This window comes from Pipistrellus kuhlii, unplaced genomic scaffold (genome assembly GCF_014108245.1).
Source record: "Pipistrellus kuhlii isolate mPipKuh1 unplaced genomic scaffold, mPipKuh1.p scaffold_m20_p_3, whole genome shotgun sequence".
NCBI lineage: Eukaryota > Metazoa > Chordata > Mammalia > Chiroptera > Vespertilionidae > Pipistrellus > Pipistrellus kuhlii.
Genome location: NW_023425529.1, coordinates 7,971,318 through 7,992,672, shown reverse-complemented (window position 1 = coordinate 7,992,672; position 21,355 = coordinate 7,971,318). Strand labels below are relative to the sequence as shown.

General features: G+C 35.6%; 1 protein-coding gene across 10 annotated transcripts in view; it reads left to right on the top strand.

Annotated features, from left to right (window-relative positions):
- WASHC4 (WASH complex subunit 4) overlaps positions 1 to 21,355 on the top strand; it is a 53,416-nt gene that overhangs the window by 16,358 nt on the left and 15,703 nt on the right. For 7 of the 10 annotated variants that reach the window (XM_036458530.2, XM_045587572.1, XM_045587570.1 and 4 more), the window contains 12 exons: positions 2,362 to 2,488; positions 5,872 to 5,997; positions 8,114 to 8,221; positions 8,725 to 8,871; positions 8,988 to 9,067; positions 12,226 to 12,331; positions 12,869 to 12,985; positions 14,317 to 14,485; positions 14,781 to 14,935; positions 17,962 to 18,036; positions 18,317 to 18,421; positions 20,955 to 21,089. In XM_036458530.2, coding sequence (XP_036314423.1) covers positions 2,362 to 2,488; positions 5,872 to 5,997; positions 8,114 to 8,221; positions 8,725 to 8,871; positions 8,988 to 9,067; positions 12,226 to 12,331; positions 12,869 to 12,985; positions 14,317 to 14,485; positions 14,781 to 14,935; positions 17,962 to 18,036; positions 18,317 to 18,421; positions 20,955 to 21,089 — 1,450 coding nt within the window. The remainder of the gene's footprint in view (positions 1 to 2,361; positions 2,489 to 5,871; positions 5,998 to 8,113; positions 8,222 to 8,724; positions 8,872 to 8,987; positions 9,068 to 12,225; positions 12,332 to 12,868; positions 12,986 to 14,316; positions 14,486 to 14,780; positions 14,936 to 17,961; positions 18,037 to 18,316; positions 18,422 to 20,954; positions 21,090 to 21,355) is intronic. The other 3 variants (XM_036458531.2, XM_036458529.2, XM_036458532.2) reach the window with 3 other exon arrangements.

Sequence of the window (21,355 nt, the reverse complement as noted above, 5' to 3'; positions counted from 1 at the left end):
ACTCAAGGCACTCACAGATCAACACCCCAGTGCTATACTAACTCAACACATCCAGATCTAAGCCTTCATCACTTGATTCAGCAGACCCTCAAGTTCCCGCAAAAGTTTCCAGCCATGTCTGAGAGGCAGCCGTGGGGCAGGGGCAGGCGAGGAGCGAGGTGTTCCGGGCCTGGCCTCTGTTGCTCTGGTTTGTTCCACAACCAGCTGCTCCAGGTCTGGTCACTGCCACTCCTGACCTAGTTGCTCTGGACTTGGCTGCTGCTGCTCCGGGCCTGGCTGCTCCCAGCCGGGCAGCCGCTGCTCCGGGCCTGGCCACACCTGACCCGGCTGCTCCGGGTCTGGCCGCTCCCAGCCTGGCAGCTGCTGCTCCGGGCCTGGCCGCACCAGACCCGGCTGCTCTGGGCCTGGCCGCTCCCAGCCTGGCAGCTGCTGCTCCGGGCCTGGCCGTTCCCAGCCTGGCAGACGCTGCTCCGGGCCTGGCCGCTCCCAGCCTGGCAGCCGCTGCTCCGGGCCTGGCCGCTCCCAGCCTGGCAACCGCTGCTCCGGGCCTGGTAGCCCCCTATATCTTAGTCTTCCCTAAAAGAATGCTTTAAACTTTTAGTTTCTTGTGTATTTACCTCTTATTTTTAATTTTATAAATTTTCAATATACACAAAATAGAATATTATAAAGCACTCTGGTGTTTTCATCATCCAGCATCAACAATTAAATTTACTGCACATTCTTGCTTGAGCACAAGTGCTAAAATCCCATGCTGACCTGGGTGGAGATTTTAAGTGAAGTGACATAGAACTCTGCCACCTGCCCATGTGTTAGACACAGCTTCTTTCTGTGACATGTTTATAAGATAATAGGGATACTTACACACTTTTTGTTGATCTTGAATTTCTGATGAGCTTGACTATTGAGGAAAAATTGGGCCAGTGCTGTACAATGGGGAAAGGAGGAGTATATCAAATTTAGAAGATCATGTAAAGCATCTCTTAGTACTCCCATAATCTGTGATTAAGGCAGTGGAAAATGATAGCAACTCAATTCAGACAGGACTACTAATGGCAGAGTCTTCAGAGCTCTAATACATTGTGAAACAGTTGAGAAGGGAAAAAGACCTAATTTGGAATTTAGATTAAAGAGATGAATTCAATAAGATGGGGAGACAGGGATCAACTTTAGTAGCAGTTATTAAAAAAAATGTGAATGTTTTAGTTATCAGAGGCTTAATATTCTTTAACAGTTTGATTCAGTTGCTAAAAATGCCAATACATACTTAGAATACATTAGTAACTATACTCAGGTTATGGTAAGTAGTAGTTATAATATCTGGACCACAGGAATTAGTAGTTCCATCGAAATTCTTAATTGATCAGATCATAGTTGTAGTTTGGTGGTGCCACATTTTAAGAGGGTCACATACTGCAGCATTCTTGGATGAAGCTGAACAGGAAGTCAGAAGATCTGAGAGCCATGCTCTCTGAAGACTCACTGAAGAGGCTCTATATGCATTTTACCCTTTTATTAGTATAGATTCTGACCATTTCCACTCCCATTCTGATTCAAGCTGCCATCCCCTTCTGCATTATCACAGTAGCATCCTAAGTGGTTTTCCTGCTTTTATCACCATTCCCTTTATAGTTTTCTTTTAACAAATCAGCCAATGTGTATTGATTCTCTTCAAAGTTAAGTCACTCTGCTCAGATCCTTTGGTGAGTTTTCACTGAAGTCCTCACTCTTTATAAGGCCTGCTCCACTCTCCACTCTTCCTGCTCCCCCAAGCCCCACCCTGTACCTCTCTGATCTCCTTTTCTTTTCATTCAGGCTCTCTGTGCTCCACTGACTTCTTTGGCATTATTTGAACATGCCAGACACACTTCCTGTTTTAACATGTTTTGCATTGGTTACTTCACTAGAATTTTCTTTTATATATTTGCATGGATTACCCATTCATCTTCAAATCTTCCTTAAAATCACCTTTTCAATGGACCCTCTTTGATCACTGTATTTAAAATTGTACCCACTATCCCAGTCCCTATCTGTTTCACAGTTGTATATTTTCTATAGCACATCTCATTTGACATTTTAGAGAGTTTAATTATTGATTTCTTTATTATACAGTTCACCTTTTTAGAATATAAGCTTCATGAGGGTAGGGATTTTTGCCTATTTTCTTTATTGCTGATTTTTGTTATTAGGATAGGCTTGTATAGGCATTCAATAAACATTTGTTGAATGAATGAATTAATCTGTATTTTGAAAACCAGAAAGATGAAATGGCTGCTGTAAGGAAATATTACAACCAATATGAAGAAATGGAAGTAAATTTTATTTTCTATGCTGAGTAACCCCAATATTTTCCTTTGTTAGAGATGTACAGTCTTACTACGTCTTTGTGAGCTCATGGATGATGAAAATGGAATCTATTTTATCTAAAGAGCAGAGAATGGATAAATTTGCTGAAGACCTCACCAGTAGATGTAATGTTTTTATACAGGTAGCTGCATCCTTTTACTTGGAATATTTTGGGTCTCATTTATTTGTTAATGTAATGCACAGAAGTTACACTTCAAAAAAATTGGAAAGGAGAGGATACGTTTGTGTGTGTGTTTTTTTAAATTGAAATAGATTAGGTTACATTTGATCTGTTTAACTAATTTATTTTGTAATTTATTAATCTAGATTTTCTAATGTATGCATTTCAATCTTTACATTTTCTTTAAAGTGTGACTTTTTTTGCTGTATATATGTTTCAGTGTATGTGTTTACATTATCCTTTAGTTCAAAATATTTCAACTTTTTTATTGTGATTTGTTGTTGTTAATACTCACCTGAAGATATTTTTCCATTGATTTTTAGAGACAGTTGAAGGGAGGGGAGAGACAGAAAGAGAGACACATCAATTGGTTGCTTCCCACATGAGACCCAGCCAGGGCCAGGGATCAAGCCTGCAAGCTTAGGTACATGCCCTTGTTTGGAATTGAACCCGGGGCCCTTCAGTCTGTGGGCCAGTGCTACCGAGCCAAACCGGCTAGAGCTGTGATTCCCTTTTTGACCTCTGGCTTATTCGGAAAGAGATTTGTTAATTTCTAAATATATGAGGGTTTCCTATTTATCTTTTTATTGATTTTAGCAGTACTAAAATAATTTCCGTATTTTATCTCACTTTATTCTCCCAGATTTTGGTCTTATATTCTTATTTTCTTGATAGCTTTAATGCCTTCCAAGAAGTTTTTAAAAAATGTTTTTCCTGGATTTTTACAGAAACCAGACCCAAGACATCTCCCTCCCCATTTAGACTTTTAAAATACTGTACATCCTTTATATATATATATATATATATATATATATATATATATATATATATACACACACACACACACACACACACACACACACACACACACACTAGAGGCCAGTTTCATGAATTCGTGTGGGGTCTGGCTGGCCTATCCTGATGGGGGCCCATCAGGCCAGGCCAGTGAGGGGGTGGAGGGGCTCAGCAGTTGGCTGGCCAACCCCGCCCCCATTTGGGGTGTTGGGGCCCTATCAGGGCCTGGATCAGGCTGGTTAGCTGCCAGAGTGCACATCATAGCCACTGGTCGTTCTGGTCATTCTGCTGTTCTGGTTGCTGGGTGTGTGTGTGTGTGTGTGTGTGTGTGTGTGTGTATAGAATAGATCCTTCACAAATTATTAACCATCTGGGAGTGGTGTGATACAGCTCATGAGAATTCTGTATTCTGTTTACCCCCAAAAAGATAGCCCCTCCTTTTTCTCTCTGCCTTAGAATTATGCTTTTGCTGTTTCTTGTTTCTGCCTTTTAACCTTTTCCACTGTTGCTCTAGGGCAGAGTCTGGTGTTATAGTCTTATAGCTGACAAGGAAAGGTTATGGCTCTTTCCTGAATGAATCCCTAAGCTTTGGTCTTATTGCCAACTTTCTTAGGCCTCTCATTTCTTAACTAGAGGCACGGTGCACAAAATTTGTGCATGGAAGGGGGTGTCCCCTCAGCCCAGCCTGCACCCTCTCTAATCTGGGACCCACCAGGAAACTTCCACTGCCAGTTTAGGCCCTGATCCCAGGGATCAGGCGAAAATCGGCAGTTGTTAATACTCACCTGAAGATATTTTTCAATCTTGGACTGCTGGCTTCTGATTGCTCACCTGACTGCCTGCCTGATCACCCCTTACTGGCCCCCCTGCCAGCCTGGTCGCCCCCAACTGCCCCCCCTGCTGGCCTGGTCACTCCCAACTGCACCCCTCAGCCAGCCTGGTTGTCCCATGCAGCCTGCTGTTCAGTCGTTTGGTCGTTCCTCACTAACCCCCTCTGCCATCCTTCACTAACCCCCCCTGCCGGCCTGGTCGTAGGTAGCCATCTTGTGAGGGTGTAAGGGTTAATTTGCATATTACTTCTTTATTATATGGAGTTCTCTTAATTTAGCACATCCTTTTACCACATAGCTATTTATTGGTTCAGTGAAGCCCCCACCCAACATTGAGAGTCACTCCTTTAGTGAGCCACTGTTACTGATGGGAGAATACTTGATCTCTCACATATGGTAGGGCAGGAGACAGAGGTTCAGAATCACTGGCATGCAGCTTCAGCCAAGCTCCTTGGACATGGCCTAGTTTAGGTTCATCTCTGACTTGTAAGTGTATCTTTTTTGGTCCTTTATGTCAAAGAGACTCCATTATTATTTCTGTGTCCTTTTTGGGTCTAAATGTAAATGATATTTGTCCCATTTTCTTATGCCCTACTGTTTCCCAGGATTTATAAGCACTTTTTTTTTTTTTTTTTTTTTTCTAAGCCTCAAAAGACCCATGTGCTTCCTTCATGAATAGAAGGGTAGGCAAGAGTTTGTTCTTACTGGGCTGGGAGGAGAGAAAGTCCTGATTAGCACCAGCGTAGGCAGGGAACATGGTGGCAGGTGGATTGTGGGTATTGGCCAGGTGAAAAGGAAAGGGCAGTGGTTTCAAACTGGGAAATACATTTGTATTTCTTTATTGGCCAGAGGACATTTTGAAATTCTTAGTTCTGGAGAGTCCTCAGCTCTTGTCTTAAGCCTCGGACAGATAGAAGTCTTTTTTTTTTTTTAATTTTTAAAAACAGTTTATTTTTTAAAACGATTAAGGCATAATGATTCTCTGAAATTAATTTTTTACATTCATCAGTCTTATAGTAGGACATTCCAAATACATAAGTTACCACAAATTCAGGATATAAATCAATAGATATGACCAGTTCCATTTCCTAATGGGAAATGAATAAGACCCAAGATTGTGAAAAATCAGAAGGAGTCTTTATCTTCTTGTGTGGCAGATAAGGTACGGTGAAGTGGTATCTTCTTGACATTCTAAGAATTTTCCTGAAAGTATTTTTTTTTTTAATGTAAGGATTCTTTTAACTGTGATTATACACTATAATTTCAACAGTACTAAACTTCTGGCATGTGTTAGATTAAAAATCTTTTAAGGGCTGCTTGAAACTTAACCACAATGTATAACATTGTGTGGGGAAGAGTATTTAGAAATCACATGAGTTGACTTTAAAATGAACTTTAGAGCCGAGACCGGTTTGGCTCAATGGATAGAGCGTCGGCTTGGGGATTGAGAGGTCCCGGGTTTGATTCCAGTCAAGGGCATGTACCTTGGTTGTGGGCATATCCCCAGTAGGGGGTATGCAAGAGGCAGCTGATCGATGACTCTCTCTCATCGATGTTTCTGACTCTCTATCTCTCTCCTTCTCTGTGGGAAAAAAAAAAAAAATGAACTTTAGAAATACTAGTTACTGGTAAATTAATGAATAATTATTACATAGAGATGGAAATTGTGAAGAAATGAAATATTTTTGTGTGATTATAATCACTGTTTTATTTTTATAGGGCTTCTTATATGCATACAGTATTAGTAATATTATTAAAACCACAATGAATCTCTACATGTCCATGCAAAAGCCAATGACCAAAACCTCAGTTAAGGCATTATGCAGGCTTGTTGAACTTCTCAAGGTAGGTTTTAGATTATTTTACTTTGCCATTATAATTTAGAAATGACCTCAGTCTTAAATTATGATGATTCTCTAAAATTTGACATTCTGATTATATGAGAATAACAAGTTATGGGAAAGTATACTTATCTCTCAGTTGAATAAAGGAACTAGCCATTGAAAGAAATTCATGATTAATATTTTGTGAATGGCCAATATATTGAAACTATATTAAAAGTTAACATGTAATGAGACAGAAAAGAAGGAAAATGAAAAGATAGCCTAAGTATTAGTAAAGATTTACTTGTGGAAGTTTAAGCATGTTGTATGAGTTAAAAAAATAATACCCATGGAGCATTAGCCATTATTTTGTGGTGTTCAAATGCACACGAGGATAGCCAAGATGTGGCTGTTTATTTTGTAATTTAGAGAAAGTGCTGTAATCTTGTGATTTGAATAGCTGTCTATTTATAGGAGTGGTCAAATAAATTTAGAACCAGAGTATACTTCTGGAAATATGATAAAGTATTTCTTAGCTTACTCTATATAATTAAAATAAAAGCCCCTGTAAGCAGGAGTCTACGTAACCTCTTTTAAAAATTGAAATTAAGAGACACTAGTAAGTTTCTGCTAGTAATGCCTTTTAGGTTAGCTTAGGAAATAGAGATTTTTTTTGAGATTGTGCCTTTGGATTTTTAGTTTTTTTTCCCTCTAAGAAAATGTTATCAGCTATATTTAATTTTTAAGAAGTATAAATACAGAAGTTTATATCAGCATAATTAAAAATAAATATTAAAAGACTATCATCCCAATTAAGAAATAGAATATTATCTATATTTTCAAAGCCCCCTGTGTTGTCTTTCTTGATTGCATCTTATCCTGTCCCCTCAGGAAACCATTGTCCTGAATTTTATGCTTATCATTCCCTTGTTTTTTTAGTTTATCACATAAGAATGAATCTATATACCATTCATTGTACAGTTAATATATGTTTTTGAAGTTTATATTAATGGAATAATTCTTCATGTATTCTTTGACTTGACTTTTTTAAAGAAAAAATAAAAAAAATAAAAAACAACTCAAAGTATTACATATGTGTCCTTATCCTCGTTTTTCCTACCCCCAACCCCTCTTACTCATGCCCTCACCCCCCTGTTGTCTGTATCCATTGGTTAGGCTTATGTACATCCATACAAGTCCTTTGGTTGATATCTCCTCCTTTCCTTACCCTCCCCTACCTTCCCTCTGAGATTTGATGGTCTGATTGATGCTAAGCCAGTCAGAGAAAGATAAATATCACATGATCTCACTCATTTGTGGTATATAGTGATGAACATAAACTGATGAACAAAAACAGATTTCCTTTTTTTTTTTTTTACTCAAAATTTTGAATTTGAACTTATCCATACTGAGATGAATAGTTGTAGTTCTGACCTTTCCATTGCTGTGTAGTTTTCCTGTGGATGAATTTTTGGGTTGCTGTCATTTTTGTATATGTTTTTTGGTTTACTTGTGCCAGAGTTTTTCTGAGGTATTATATAGGAGTGGATTGTGTTATGTACCTGATCAACTTTCCAAGATGATGCCGAATTATTTTCCAAAGTAGTTATATCACATCACTTTACATGCTACTTCCCAAAATATATTAGACTTCCCATTGCTCCCCAACTGAGTAATATTGGTATTATAAGGCACATTTATTTTTGGCAAATTAGTGTATATAAATGATATTGATTATGATTTTAATGTTTTCTGATTATTAATGATAGTATCTTTTCAAAATTTAATTAACTGTTTCTTTTGTGAAAAATCTGTTCATGTCTTTCGTTCAGTTTTATATTGAATTACATGTCTTTAATATTTCATGCACTTGGGGTCTTCAATATTCTAACTACTAATCTCTTGTGTTTGGCAAATACTTTCTCATACTTTGGCTTGCCTTTTTATTTTCTTTATAGTGGTTTTTGATGAACAGAAATTCTTAATTGTATTATACTTAAATTTATCAGTCTTACCCTTTATGGTAGTGCTTTTTGCATCTCGTAAGTTCTTTACCTAGCCCGAGGTAATAAAAATATTCTGTAATTTTGCCTAAAAGTTTTAAGTTAATTTTTAAGACTACTTCTGGTCTTTTTTAGGCCATAGAGCATATGTTCTACAGGAGAAGCATGGTTGTGGCTGATTCAGTTTCACATATAACACAGCACCTTCAACATCAGGCTCTAAATTCCATTTCTGTGGCCAAGGTATGAAAGTTGTTATATATTCAGCATAATTAGCTGTTTAATTTATTCTTCTGTTGCTTTTTATGTGTTTTCTGGTTCAGCTTGTTACTCCATTCCTTCAAACATAATATTCTTGTTTATTTATCTCCACAGTATTTTGTGGTTTTTACTAGAGTGCTCAGAGTTATCTTTCTCTGAACTTGTAATAAAGTAACACATTAAAAAATGATATTGTATGTAGTTTTAAATTATGATGTATCTTTTTAAAATAAAATATTTCCTTATTAAATTAACAATGGAAATCTTAAAGTATGTCTGATACAGATTTGCTGTCTCTAACAGTGCTAATCAATAATGTTACATAAGAAATAAGCACACAACAATGTCAGGAGACGCTCAACAGGGAAAGTATTGTTGAAGCTCTCTTAAAGTGAATCATGGAAAAGATTATTGAGGAGATTTCCTTTTGAATTTTTGTTAATTGCCTCAGAAGTAAAGCTAATATGTCCTCTTTTCTCTTTAAGAAAAGAGTAATTTCTGACAAAAAATATAGCGAACAGCGTCTTGATGTGCTCTCTGCTTTAGTTTTGGCTGAAAACACTCTAAATGGACCAAGCACAAAGCAGAGGCGCCTTATTGTTTCTTTGGCACTCAGTGTTGGCACACAATTGGTAAGTGTATTGCTAATAGTTATGTAATAAAAATGAGCTTTGAGATTTCATAGTTTTCGTCTCATTGACCCTGTTTTTACTTTGCAACTTCTCTGCCTTTTTTCCTCTTCCTTTAGAAAACATTTAAAGATGAAGAACTCTTTCCACTTCAAGTAGTCTTGAAAAAGCTGGATCTTATCAGTGAACTTAGAGAAAGGTAAGTAGGGATTTATGATGATACTCAAAAGATGGGGTTAATGCCCTGGCCTGTGTAGCTCAGTTGGTTGAGTGTCGTCCTGTGCACCAAAAAGTTGCCAGTTTGATTCCTGGTCAGGGCACATGACTGGGAGCATGCTGGAGGCAGCAGATCGTTTCTCACTCACATCTGTGTTTCTCTTTCTCTCAAAAACTGTGTGTGTGTCTGTCTGTCTCTCTCTCTCTCTCTCTCTCTCTCTCTCTCTCTCTATATATATATATATATATATATATATATAAGGCTAATGTGCTAAGTGTCCTTATCTCTGTCTGGGTAATGATGTCACATAGCAATGCCTGGCTTTCTTTTCCTAGCAATGACTAGCCTCCTTGCAGTTTCTTCAGTCCAGGAATGGGACTTGCTTTTTGATAGCCAGGTGCAAACACTTTACACAATAACCAAACTTCTGGAAGAGTTTTCCAAGCCTCATCTCATTTGATCCTCAAAGAAGTCCTAGAGTAGGTAGATAGGAAACACGGTAGAATCCTATTTTCTTTTCATTAGCTGAAAAATGGAGGTTTAGAAAGCTTAGAAGCTTGACCCGACTGAAAAAAAGTAGGAAATGGTGGTCTTGAAAATGACCTCAGGTTTTCTCACTATGCAGAATATGGTCAAATGCTGCTGCAGTGAAATATTTTACTCTTTGTTCTCCTTGTGTGATCTACAATAATAATCTGCTTCGTGTTGATATTTACTATTGTGTTTCTGACAATTACCTGAAAGAGAAGTTGTGGTGCTTCACTGGGTTGGAAAAAATTTAGCTAAGTCAGAAAGCAGATCTAATTAAGCAAATTTTTTCTGTATCTATAAAAGGCTAAGTTGACTCTCTCGCTAGTTCCAATCACACCTGTGTGTTTTGATCTGTCATTGCCAATCGTGAATTTGGTTGACTCCTCTTATAGACAAAGGGCAAACAGCAATATTAAAATGTTTCTTCTGCCGGGACCAGTTTGGCTCAGTGGATAGAGCGTCGGCCTGCGGACTGAAAGGTCCTGGGTTCGATTCCGGTCAAGGGCGTGTACCTTGGTTGCAGGCACGTCCCCAGTGGGGGGTGTGCAAGAGGCAGCTGATTGATGATTCTCTCTCATCGATGTTTCTGGCTCTCTGTCCCTCTCAATTCCTCTCTGTGTAAAATCAATGGAGTGTATTTAAAAAAAAATAATAATAAAATAAAATAAAATAAAATGTTTCTTCTAATTTCAGTGTGCACAAATTCGTGCACTGGGCTACTAGTCAATTATAAAAATCTTAAAAGAAAAAATGGTGGGGCTAATGAAACATCAATTGTCTTTTTAGCATATCAAGAGGAGAAATGTAACCCAGATAGACCATTAGTTCCTCTTTGCAATTTCTTGAGCATAACTAGAATTAGACTGTTACCAGGGATCATATTTCCTTAGCTTTGTCCTATAGTAAGGGTATAGCTCCTGGAAGAACTCACAGGAGACCACATGTTGTAGCTGTGAGAGCATTTGGAGGACCCTGGTGCTCATTGTGATTGTTGTGATGGGTACCTATAGTGGACGTTTAAAATAGTTGCTTTTTCATAAGGCTTCATCTGTTTGTGAGAGGCTTAGAGATCCATGTCAAATAGTCTTCTGTAATTTTATTTTGAGATCTGAATTTGAATTGCATTGTTGGTAGCCAGTTACTAATTTTGGGAAGGCTTATTTTTTAATTCCTGTGGCTTGATTTATTTATTTTTAACTAAAGAGTAAGGGAAAAGTCTTTTGAATTTTAATTCCCAGCCATATTAAGGTTATAGCACAATTTCCATTTAATGTTCATATTTACAACAATAGTTTTATTCTGAGAAGCAGAAATTTTTGTAGTTAGTGGCATTTAACATTCCATCTCTGTAACACTGGTGGTCTTGATCCAGCATCTAGAAGGGGCTGTGTGTAAAATAAATAAGAGTCCAGAGACTAACATAATTTTGAAAGGCATTTTGGGGGTTAGAGGAGCCTGGCTAAAGAAACCAAGTTCTCCTTATCTCAGGACCCCTTGCTTTTTATTAACACAATTTGTCCTAAGGCAAGATGGAAATATACACATCAAAGGCCAGGGTTAGGTACAGAATTCATTGTCAGTTTGGGGAATAGCCTGCGGCTGTTCAGGTGTTTGGCCAGTAGGAGGCAATAACATGTAGATTAAGATGCTCTTAGCTTTGGCAGCAAGCAATCATCCTTTTCAGGTTTGGGGAAATGCCTTTAGCCATTCCCAACTGGTGATAAAATATGTGTCTCAGCCCTTGTTGAGTCCCCAAGTTCCATCAACCTTTCGATGAAACTCTTGCAATTATGACATGCTGGAACTGGCTTCTGGCAGGAAAAAATACTGAATTGGTTACTTTATAAGATATTTAATGATCATTTTGTTGCCCCATAAGGTATGAACTGGTCAGTTGCAAATATTGTAGACATATTAACTATCACTAGTTTCTGTTTTTCTTTTGGCCACAGTTTTTAAAAAGGCTTTGCTGTTCAGTTTTGAGGCAGGTAAAAGGTGCATGTGATTCAAGTATTGTAAGTGTAGACATAAGATGACATTGAAAATGTATTTTAAAATCTTCCATTTAAAAATTATATTGTATTTCACATATTTTTTAAAGATAAAGCATGTGTGTAGAATTCTGAAACTGCCAGTATTAGAGTATTTTTTTACCTTTGTTCAATTTGAAACATTTTGTAGCTTTTCTGTACTAACTTTGGGTTAAGTCAGTGTTTTTCAACCTTTTTTGGGCAAAGGCACACTTGTTTCATGAAAAAAATCACGAGGCACACCACCATTAGAAAATGTTAAAAAATTTAACTCTGTGCCTCTATTGACTATATATAAAGTAATTCTCTTGAATAGGAATCAAATAAACACAAAGAAAGTATTTTATAATTACTTTATTATGAAATATTAAGTAAACAAAATAGTGAAAAATTATAAAATTCTTGTCTTGTCTGCACCTACTGCACACCAGGCAACATCTCGCGGCACACTAGTGTGCCGCGGAACAGCGGTTGAAAAACGCTGGGTTAAGTGTGTAGGGGGACACAAAAACGAGTAAGGAGTTAGTTTTGGGGGACTACTTCAATTTTGGTCCCATTAATTATCCCTTTACATTGTAGAGTGCAAGCACAGTGCGACTGTTGTTTTTTATACTGGCATCGAGCTGTCTTCCCAATTTATTTAGATGACGTATATGAAAATGCCGTTGATGCAGCCAGATTACATGTAAGTACAGGATAATGAAGAATAAACCCATCACTTTTTAATCACTGTACAAACTATTCTAATTAGTTTTAAAATAGATCAGTTGATTTAATAAATCATTTTAAAATTAACTGTTAATGCTGTTTTATACATTGGTGTGCATATTCAATAGCATTTATACAGGCTATAGTTAAATTTCATATAATACTTAGTAAATTAATTTTAATATATTTAACACTTCCCCTCATATTCCTAATCATTCTCATTTTTTAAAATTTTAGTTTATGTCACAATTATTTAGACCTTTGTGTTTCTGTATGGAAAGAAATGTATTTGAATGCTCAAAATAGGAAAGAATAAGTGAATGTGAATTTTTTGTATACTTTAGAGACTAAAAGCTGACTCATTTAGGAAAGGAAGACAGTCATGTATAAAAAGAGAAAGCAATTAGCTTTCAGAGTGAGGTTTTGTCTTTCAAGATAGATAATTAACTTTTGTAATATTTAGATTAGAGACCTGGCTTTTATGAATTCATGCACATTCTCATTTTCTTCTTAGTACATGTTCAGTGCTTTACGGGACTGTGTACCTGCTATGATGCATTCAAGACATTTAGAGTCCTATGAAATACTTCTGGATTGCTATGACAAGGAAATTATGGAAATTTTAAATGAGGTAACATCATATTTGAGATTGAAAAACTTAGACTATGTATTTGGAATGCAATGTTTGGAAAAACATTTTGGATTGAAGCAGGCTTTCAGATACTTAAAATCATTTATAAATCACTTTCTAGAGCAAAGAAACCATTTTTAGTTATAATGTCACTATTGTGCTCAATTGGTCTTTATTTTCTAATTTTTTATATAGAGTAGAAATTTGGAAAATTTTCTTCACTTTAGTAAATAGTACATTTATATTTAAAATTCTGTTTATTAGAAGAATGCAAATACAAAATTAGTTTGAATATTGAATGCTACTAATAATACACTTAAGACAGCTGTCAATATTTTATTAAATTAATTTGGAGAGCTACTGACTAAAAGGGGACATTATATATTTGAAAGATTTGTGTAGTAGAAATAATTCAAATGCAATATAGTATATCCTCCCCTGTTTGAATGAAGTATTATAAACACTGTTATCTTTAAAATTAAAGTTCCATCTATTGATATTTTTATTTGGAAGTAATTAAAAATGAGTAAACTTCACAATATAAACCATATTCAGATTTGATAAAGTTAGGGAAATTTTTCATAATTTCTTCTATTAAATATTATTTAGCAAATAAAATGGGACATGACAGTATTTAGAACTCCATAGAAGACCAGAAAAGATTATTAATTCATTACTTTTAGCTCAGTGTGTTTTGTGATTTTTAATGATTATTATAAGGAAGCTTTAGAAATATTTCTTTTCCATTTTCTCAAGATTTTTTTGTTGTTGTTTGTTCCCATAAATCTTATGCTTTATAGCACATGTGTCAAACACAAGGCCCGTGGGCCAAATCTGTCCCGCCAGGCCTTGCAATGTGGCCCACACCGCGCTGTCATCACTGCACTCCGCTGCGTTTCCATCACAATGACAGTTTATGACTGTTCAGTAAACCATTCGGCCCGCGATTTAGGCTGGATTTTAGATTTTGGCCCCTTCTCTGATTGAGTTCGACACCCCTACTTTATAGTATACATTCATGTTTCTTGTAATGAAGCCATTGGCATTAGCTTTTGATTTTTTTTCAAGGGTGTTAAGGTATTAGTGAAAATAAAAACTTAAGAGTTTTACTGCTTCCTGGGCAGAAAACTAATTGGTTTAAAATGGAGAGCAATGTAATTTTCACATTCCCAATAAAAATAGTATTTTACCATAGAGTACTTGGATCCTTAAACCATTTTGACAAATTTTTCAACATTGCATTGATTATAAAATGCTAATGGTTAAAGCATAGGCAAGCAGTATAATTGAATTATTTTGAAAAATTAAGATATTGATTATTTTGTGAATAGCACTTGCTGGACAAGTTGTGCAAAGAAATAGAGAAGGATCTGCGACTTTCTGTGCATACTCATTTAAAGCTGGATGACCGAAACCCTTTCAAAGTTGGAATGAAAGACCTGGCCCTTTTTTTCTCTCTGAATCCAATTCGGTTTTTCAATCGTTTCATTGACATTCGAGGTGAGTGTTCTGCTTTCCTTCTGAAAGTCATATTCTATATCTTTTTGCCCTCACTATAAAAAAAAAAAAATAACAAAAATGAAACTTAGATCTTATATCCTTTTTAGTATTAGTCCATTCTTTAATTCCTTTTTGTTTGTGTACTTTTATTTTCCTAGCATCTTATTTAGAAAGAGGAAATTTAATGTTCAAAGACAGGTGGTTGTTTTTTTAATTTCATTTCTCTTCCTTTTCTATCATTTCATGAATCTAAAATTTTTTGGGAAAAAAACATACTTTTTTTTTTTTCTTTTAGCTTATGTAACTCACTACCTAGATAAAACATTCTACAATCTTACAACAGTAGCTCTTCATGATTGGGCCACTTACAGTGAAATGAGAAATTTAGCTACTCAGCGCTATGGATTGGTTATGACAGAGGCACATCTTCCTAGTCAGACTCTGGAACAGGTATGGTATAAAATGTTTCTAGCAGAGTCTGATTGTAGCATAACATTTCTTTAAGAAATCTTTTTTTAACTTTATTATTACATCTTTATTTTTTAAGAAAATATTTGCTTTATAAAATCTCATACATAAGAATAAAAATTAAGATGGTAACTTGCTTTATGAGAGAAATTACCATAGGCTTCCTGTTTACACTTCAACCTTTGGTGAACATTTGAAATACAGGCATTCCTTGGAGATATGCAGGTTTGATTCTAGACCATTGCAATAAAAGTGAATATCCCAGGAAAGCAAGTCACACACATTTTTTTGGTTTCTTAATGTATATACAAGTTATGTGTACATTGTACTGTAATCTAAGTGTGTAATAGCATATGTCTTAAGAAAACAATGTATATACCTTAATTTAAAATACTTTTTGCTATAATAAGCTATCATCTGAGTTTGTTGGAAAATGACACTGGTCGACCTACTTGACCAAGCAGGTTGCCACAGACATTTAGTTTGTAAAAATGCAGAATGTAGAAAGTGCAATAAAGCGAAGCACAGTAAATGTTCATGTAGGTTTTGATATAGCTTTCCAGAAGCATACTGGGATATCCAGGTGATTTCTGCAGAATTATAAAAAGTTTAGTCAAGGACACACAACTGATTATAAACCAAGATATAATACATAAACTTTAATCTTAGGAAAAATGCTTAAGTTTATTTATAATAAAAGTGTAATATGCAAATTGACCAAACGGCCAAATAGCAGAATGACTGTCTGGACAACCACGCTATGACACGCACTGATGCAAGGCCAGCCAAGACAGCTGTGACGTGATTGGTGGTGGTGGTGGGGGGGCACCATTGCCCCACAATCATCCCAGAAAGAGGCCACTGGCCAGCAGGGCAATCTATTGAGGGGGGGGGGGGGGGAGGGAGGAGGGGTGGTGGTGGTGGTGCTGCTGATGCGAGCAGCGCCAGGCGAAGGCAGGTGCGGGTGAGTGGGGGGTGAGAGGGGGGGCCCGTGAAGCAGCCAGGGCTGCAAAGGCCTACCCTTGCACAAATTTCATGCATTGGGCCTCTAGTACAATTATAAATGTATTCGTTCTTAAAATGAGTGCTCCGAAGCATTTAGCTTCACTGATTCAGTGAGCAAATTTTAATATGGCAGTTATCTTATGAGGTTTTCTTTCAGTTAATTAACATGTATTTTTTCTAAGATAATCCAGATAATATGTACCAAAAACATTTATTCCAAAATTTAAGGATCATAATTTTTCCTTCATCCCACTACATATAGGAACCATTTCTGGAATTAGTAGGTATATCTTTTCATTCATGTATTTATGTTTAATATTTACTGAATACATGCTGGCACTGAATTGTGTTTAGGGATAAAAAAAATAAATAGAAATAGCCTCAGCTTATGTACTTACAGCCTAGTGGGAGAAGCAATGAGCAAACAAGCAGAAAAAGAATGCAGAAACACAGTTTTAACTTAAAACATGAGGAAAGCTATAATGAAAACTTGATCAGAGGGCTATTTTGAGCCCTAATTAGAAAGGCTTAAAACAATTTATGAGATACCATCCGGTGTTAGAGTGGTGTTAGAGGAGTAACTGAGACTGAAGGTTTCTTAATCGTTCTTAACGAAGGGTTCATTAAAGGTGGCCTAGTGCAGTGATTAGCAAACTGCGGCTGGAGAGCTGAGGTTTGCCACTCTATTGGCTAATGAGTTTGCCGACCAGTAGGATAGGAGCTTAATCACAAGGAACAACAACAGCCTGTAATTATTGGAATTGAGAGTATAGGTCAGTGGTCGGCAAACTCATTAGATTGCCGTAGTTTGCCGACCACTGGTCTAGTGTAATTAAAGGAAGCATAAGGATTTGGAACTAGACTTTCTAAAATCCCTGGCTTCTGCCTTTTCCAAGCTATTTGACCTTGATGAACTCCCTGGCTTCATTTTATTCAGGTGTGGAATTTAGAATACCTTATTTTTTTGAGAATTATATATAAAGAACCTTGTACAGTATCTGAAAAGTAGTACATATTTTATAAATATCACATGTCCTAACTACCTTTTAGAATCTGGTCATGAGTTTATTTTGTAAAAAAAAAAAAAAAAAAAAAGAGATCCCGGGGAGACAGAAATATTCTCAAGAATGGTGGGGAAATTGTGAGTCATGGATCTTGGAATATTTAAACTTACCTGATTCTGTGTATATAAAAGGGATAAGATAATAACCAGCCAGGTTTCTGCCAGGAGATAGTCCTGAGTGTACATGTTAGAAGGCTCTTTTAATCTTTGCTCATACTTTTGCATAGTTGTTTTTTAAAATAATTAAAAGATATTGGAGCCCTGGCTGGTGTGGCTCAGTTGGTTGGAGTGTTGTCTCATAGACTGAGAGGTCATAGGTTTGATTTCCAGTCCGGACACATACCCAGGTTGTGGGTTTGATCCCTGGTTTGGTGCGTACAAGAAGCTACTGATCAATTTTTCTCTCTCACATCTATGTTTCTCTCTTTCTCTGTCTCTCTCTCTCTTTCCTCTTAAAAAAAAAATCCTGGGGTGATGATTAAAATATCTATAATAATAATAAAAGCATAATATGTATATCAATCGAATGGCTGAACAGTGGAATGACTGTTCGGATGTCTTTCTGGACGACCTTCTGGATGAAGCCAGGGCTGCGAAGGCCGAGGCAAGCCGCCACAGCTGCGAGGGCTGAGCCCCTTGCACAAGTGTATATATAGTGTATATATATAGTGTATATATATAGTGTATATATAGTGTATATATGTAGTGTATATATATAGTGTATATATATAGTATATATATAGTGTATATATGTAGTGTATATATGTAGTGTATATATATAGTGTATATATATAGTGTATATATGTAGTGTATGTATATAGTGTATATATATAGTGTATATTGGGAAATGAATACAAATAGTAAGTCACTCTAGTAATACAAGTGTTACTTATTATCTTAAATTAATAATAATAGAGCTTCTTTGTGGATTGTTTTGCAGGGCCTGGATGTTTTAGAAATTATGAGAAACATTCATATATTTGTGTCTCGATACCTCTATAATCTCAACAATCAGGTGAGTTGGTCTTAGAATTTTTTTTTTTTTTTTTAATGTGTGTGGATACACAATAGGAAGGCTGAAGGGTAAAGAATTGATTCCCAATTGTGAAAATTGGTTAAATAAAGCAAAAAATAATTGTTTAGAGATCATCTTGCTTATTCCTTTGCTTTGATTGTATTATCTTGAATAAGTTTCCAATTAAATTTAACGAAATAGATTCTGAAATATTTTTGATAACTGATCAGGGATTGCTATGTATTGTGTTGTTATTTAGCATAAATTTGTTTCATTGCAGATTTTTATTGAACGAACAAGCAATAACAAACATTTGAACACTATTAATATTCGGCATATTGCTAATTCAATTCGAACACATGGCACAGGAATCATGAATACAACAGTAAGAATCTTTTTTGGGGGTTGGATGGGTAATAGACCACTGTTCAGTTTGTTATTTTGGAAAATAGTTTTTTCATAGAATATTCTGGTCAGTATACACTACCACCTATTTATATTATATTGGAATTTCCATTTTTCTGGTTGGTATAATTAAAATATATGGCACTAAAGTTGTGTTGGATATGATAGAAGCTCTGTGACACAAAATGCACTTTACAATATGTTACCATCTCAGGGTCATCATAAAAGCAATAGAGATTTGAGAGCATCAGCATAAATTTATATGTCTGCGTGGATTGTCTGATATTTTCTCAAAGTTGCTTTGGAAAGGGAATCATTGATAACAGTATCATTCATGCTGCTGTAATTTTTTTTTGGGGGGGGCGCTTACTAATTATTTGATATCCATAAGAATAGCAATTACTCAAAGTATTTTGAATCTTCGAAATGGGCATCAGTCACTTGAAGAAATCACTTGAACTTGTATGCTGTTTTTCCTTCTGTGGAAGAAGAGAAGCCTTTTAATTTGCCTGGTTTTCAGGGCATATTTATTTCTTTTTGAGGAAAAAAGAATGTGAATGCTTCAGTAGTAAAATGTTATAAACATATTTGGGAGTAAGGGGTTGAAGTTATGTAACTAGAAAATTATATAGGGACCTTTGTAGTCTATAGTGGGGGAGCCATTGAAGTATTTAGTTGGTAAGTGATACAATTGGAGCTCTATGTTAGTGGTGTACTAGTATGGAAATGAGCCAGAAAGTCAGAGTTTCAAATTTAAAATAAGGGACTCATCCATGTAAGGGTCATGTCTGAATATTTTACCTGTTAACCGAGCGGGACCTATAAATACGTTAAACATAAACACTATCGGGAACGGGTAGGACATATGAATACATCCTTGAAATATATGTTGTGCCCTAAGGCTTAGAGGGACGGTATATATTTTTTGTAATCTTTATAATTGTTTGTAAAATTTATAATTTTTTATATTTTATTGATATTTTACAAGAGGAAGAGAGAGGGATAGAGAGTTAGAAACATCGATGAGAGAGAATCATCGATCAGCTGCCTCTTGCACACCCCCTACTGGGGATGCGCCTGCAACCAAGGACATGCCTCTGACTGGAATCGAACCCAGAACCTTTCAGTCTGCAGGCTGACGCTCTATCCACTGAGCCAAACCAGTTTCGGCTGTAATTTTTTAATTCGATGTTTCCATTTTTTTGTTGGTATTCTTTTCTATTTGTTTGTAATTTTGTATTTTCCTTAGTGCTTAATATATAAATAAATGAAAAAATATATATTTCATTTATTTTTATTAAGTATAAATAAATAAAATAATAATATCAAATTACATCTGCTGGGCGTGACGTACTGACACGTCCTAGTGAAAGAGTATGCACTCGTTGTACATTGCGTAATTAAAAAGGGAACTCCCCGGTTAATAGGTTAAGGATAAATAAACTCTTTATCAAATGTTCATATAACAGATATAATTATGCACATATTTTACATGTAAGGCACTGTGCTAGGCATTAGGGTAACAAAAGCAGACATTTCCTACTTCCTAGTAATTACAGTCTGGCAGGGGATATATTGATAGTTGTTAATCAGTTAATCACATTAATGGTGTCTGATAATGATATAGTTACCAAAGAAGAATTAAGATTAGAGGCTGGCATACCGGTAGTTGCCCAGTGTTAAGAGTGAGGAAGATAAAGAAGAGACTATTTCTACTAACATTGCTACTACTAATGCAATCAAGAGAAAAGGCAATTAAGCCATGAGAAGGTCTGAGAAAGCACCCATTTCTATAAAAGGGAAAATGAAGACTCTTAAAAATGGCATACATATTAGTATTTGAAGGTGGTAGGGACGGAATTTAGTACCGGACTTCCATCTGTAGGTCAGAATTATTTATGCTATTTTGCCTTTAATCTCAGCTCACATTTTAATTTTTCAGGGTTTTAGTTGATGCCTTTTGTTACTCATTCTCAAAGTACCTACTCTTCTTAGTTTAGAAATTATTGCAGTTGAGGTTTAATAATTTCTTTAACGTATACTTGTTTAAAATGTCTGTCACTCCTGTTAGACTATAAGCTTCGTGATGAGAACTGTGTCTTACATAACTTGCATGTAAGAATGCTCAGAATGATAAATAATTGCATGTTTACTGTCTTCAGTATCATTTTAGATATGAATGTTAGTAATAAGGAATCTTATAAATGGAGAAACAGAAACTTCTGACTGGTGTGTTACTTAAAAACAAGAGTATTGAACCTGATACTGTGATTCTTTCTAAAGCTCTTAGTTCTATTATGAAAGTATTTTCCATTTCTTTTCCTTTTGTAGTAAACATATTTAAGGGGAATTCATAGGAAGCTCTATAAAGTTAGGGAATAAAATTTTTTATTTAAATATTTCAGGTCCAATGTAAATTAGACTTTATAAATTTTAGACTTTGATATAAATAATTGTGATTCAGTAATATTGATTTTAAATTAATTTTTATATTATTTTTTCCAATTTTATAGGTTAACTTCACATACCAGTTTTTGAAAAAGAAGTTCTATATATTTAGCCAGTTTATGTATGATGAACATATCAAATCCAGATTGATTAAAGACATTCGATTTTTCAGAGAAATCAAGGACCAAAATGATCATAAGGTATTTTACATAATCTTTTTAAGGCAGTTCAGTTCAACTGTTTGTGTGTATAGCAAATGGTTAACAAAAATGGAGTAATACTACACATAATGTTTTACAGTGTGCTTATTACATGTCAATGCATATAAAAATCTACCACATTCTTTTTAAGTGTTGATAGTAAAGATGTATATCGAAACTTATTAAACTTTTTCCCACTAATGAATATTTTGTGTTTTGTTTTTTAATCATTTTTCAGTGTTACAAACACTGCTATAGGTAGCATC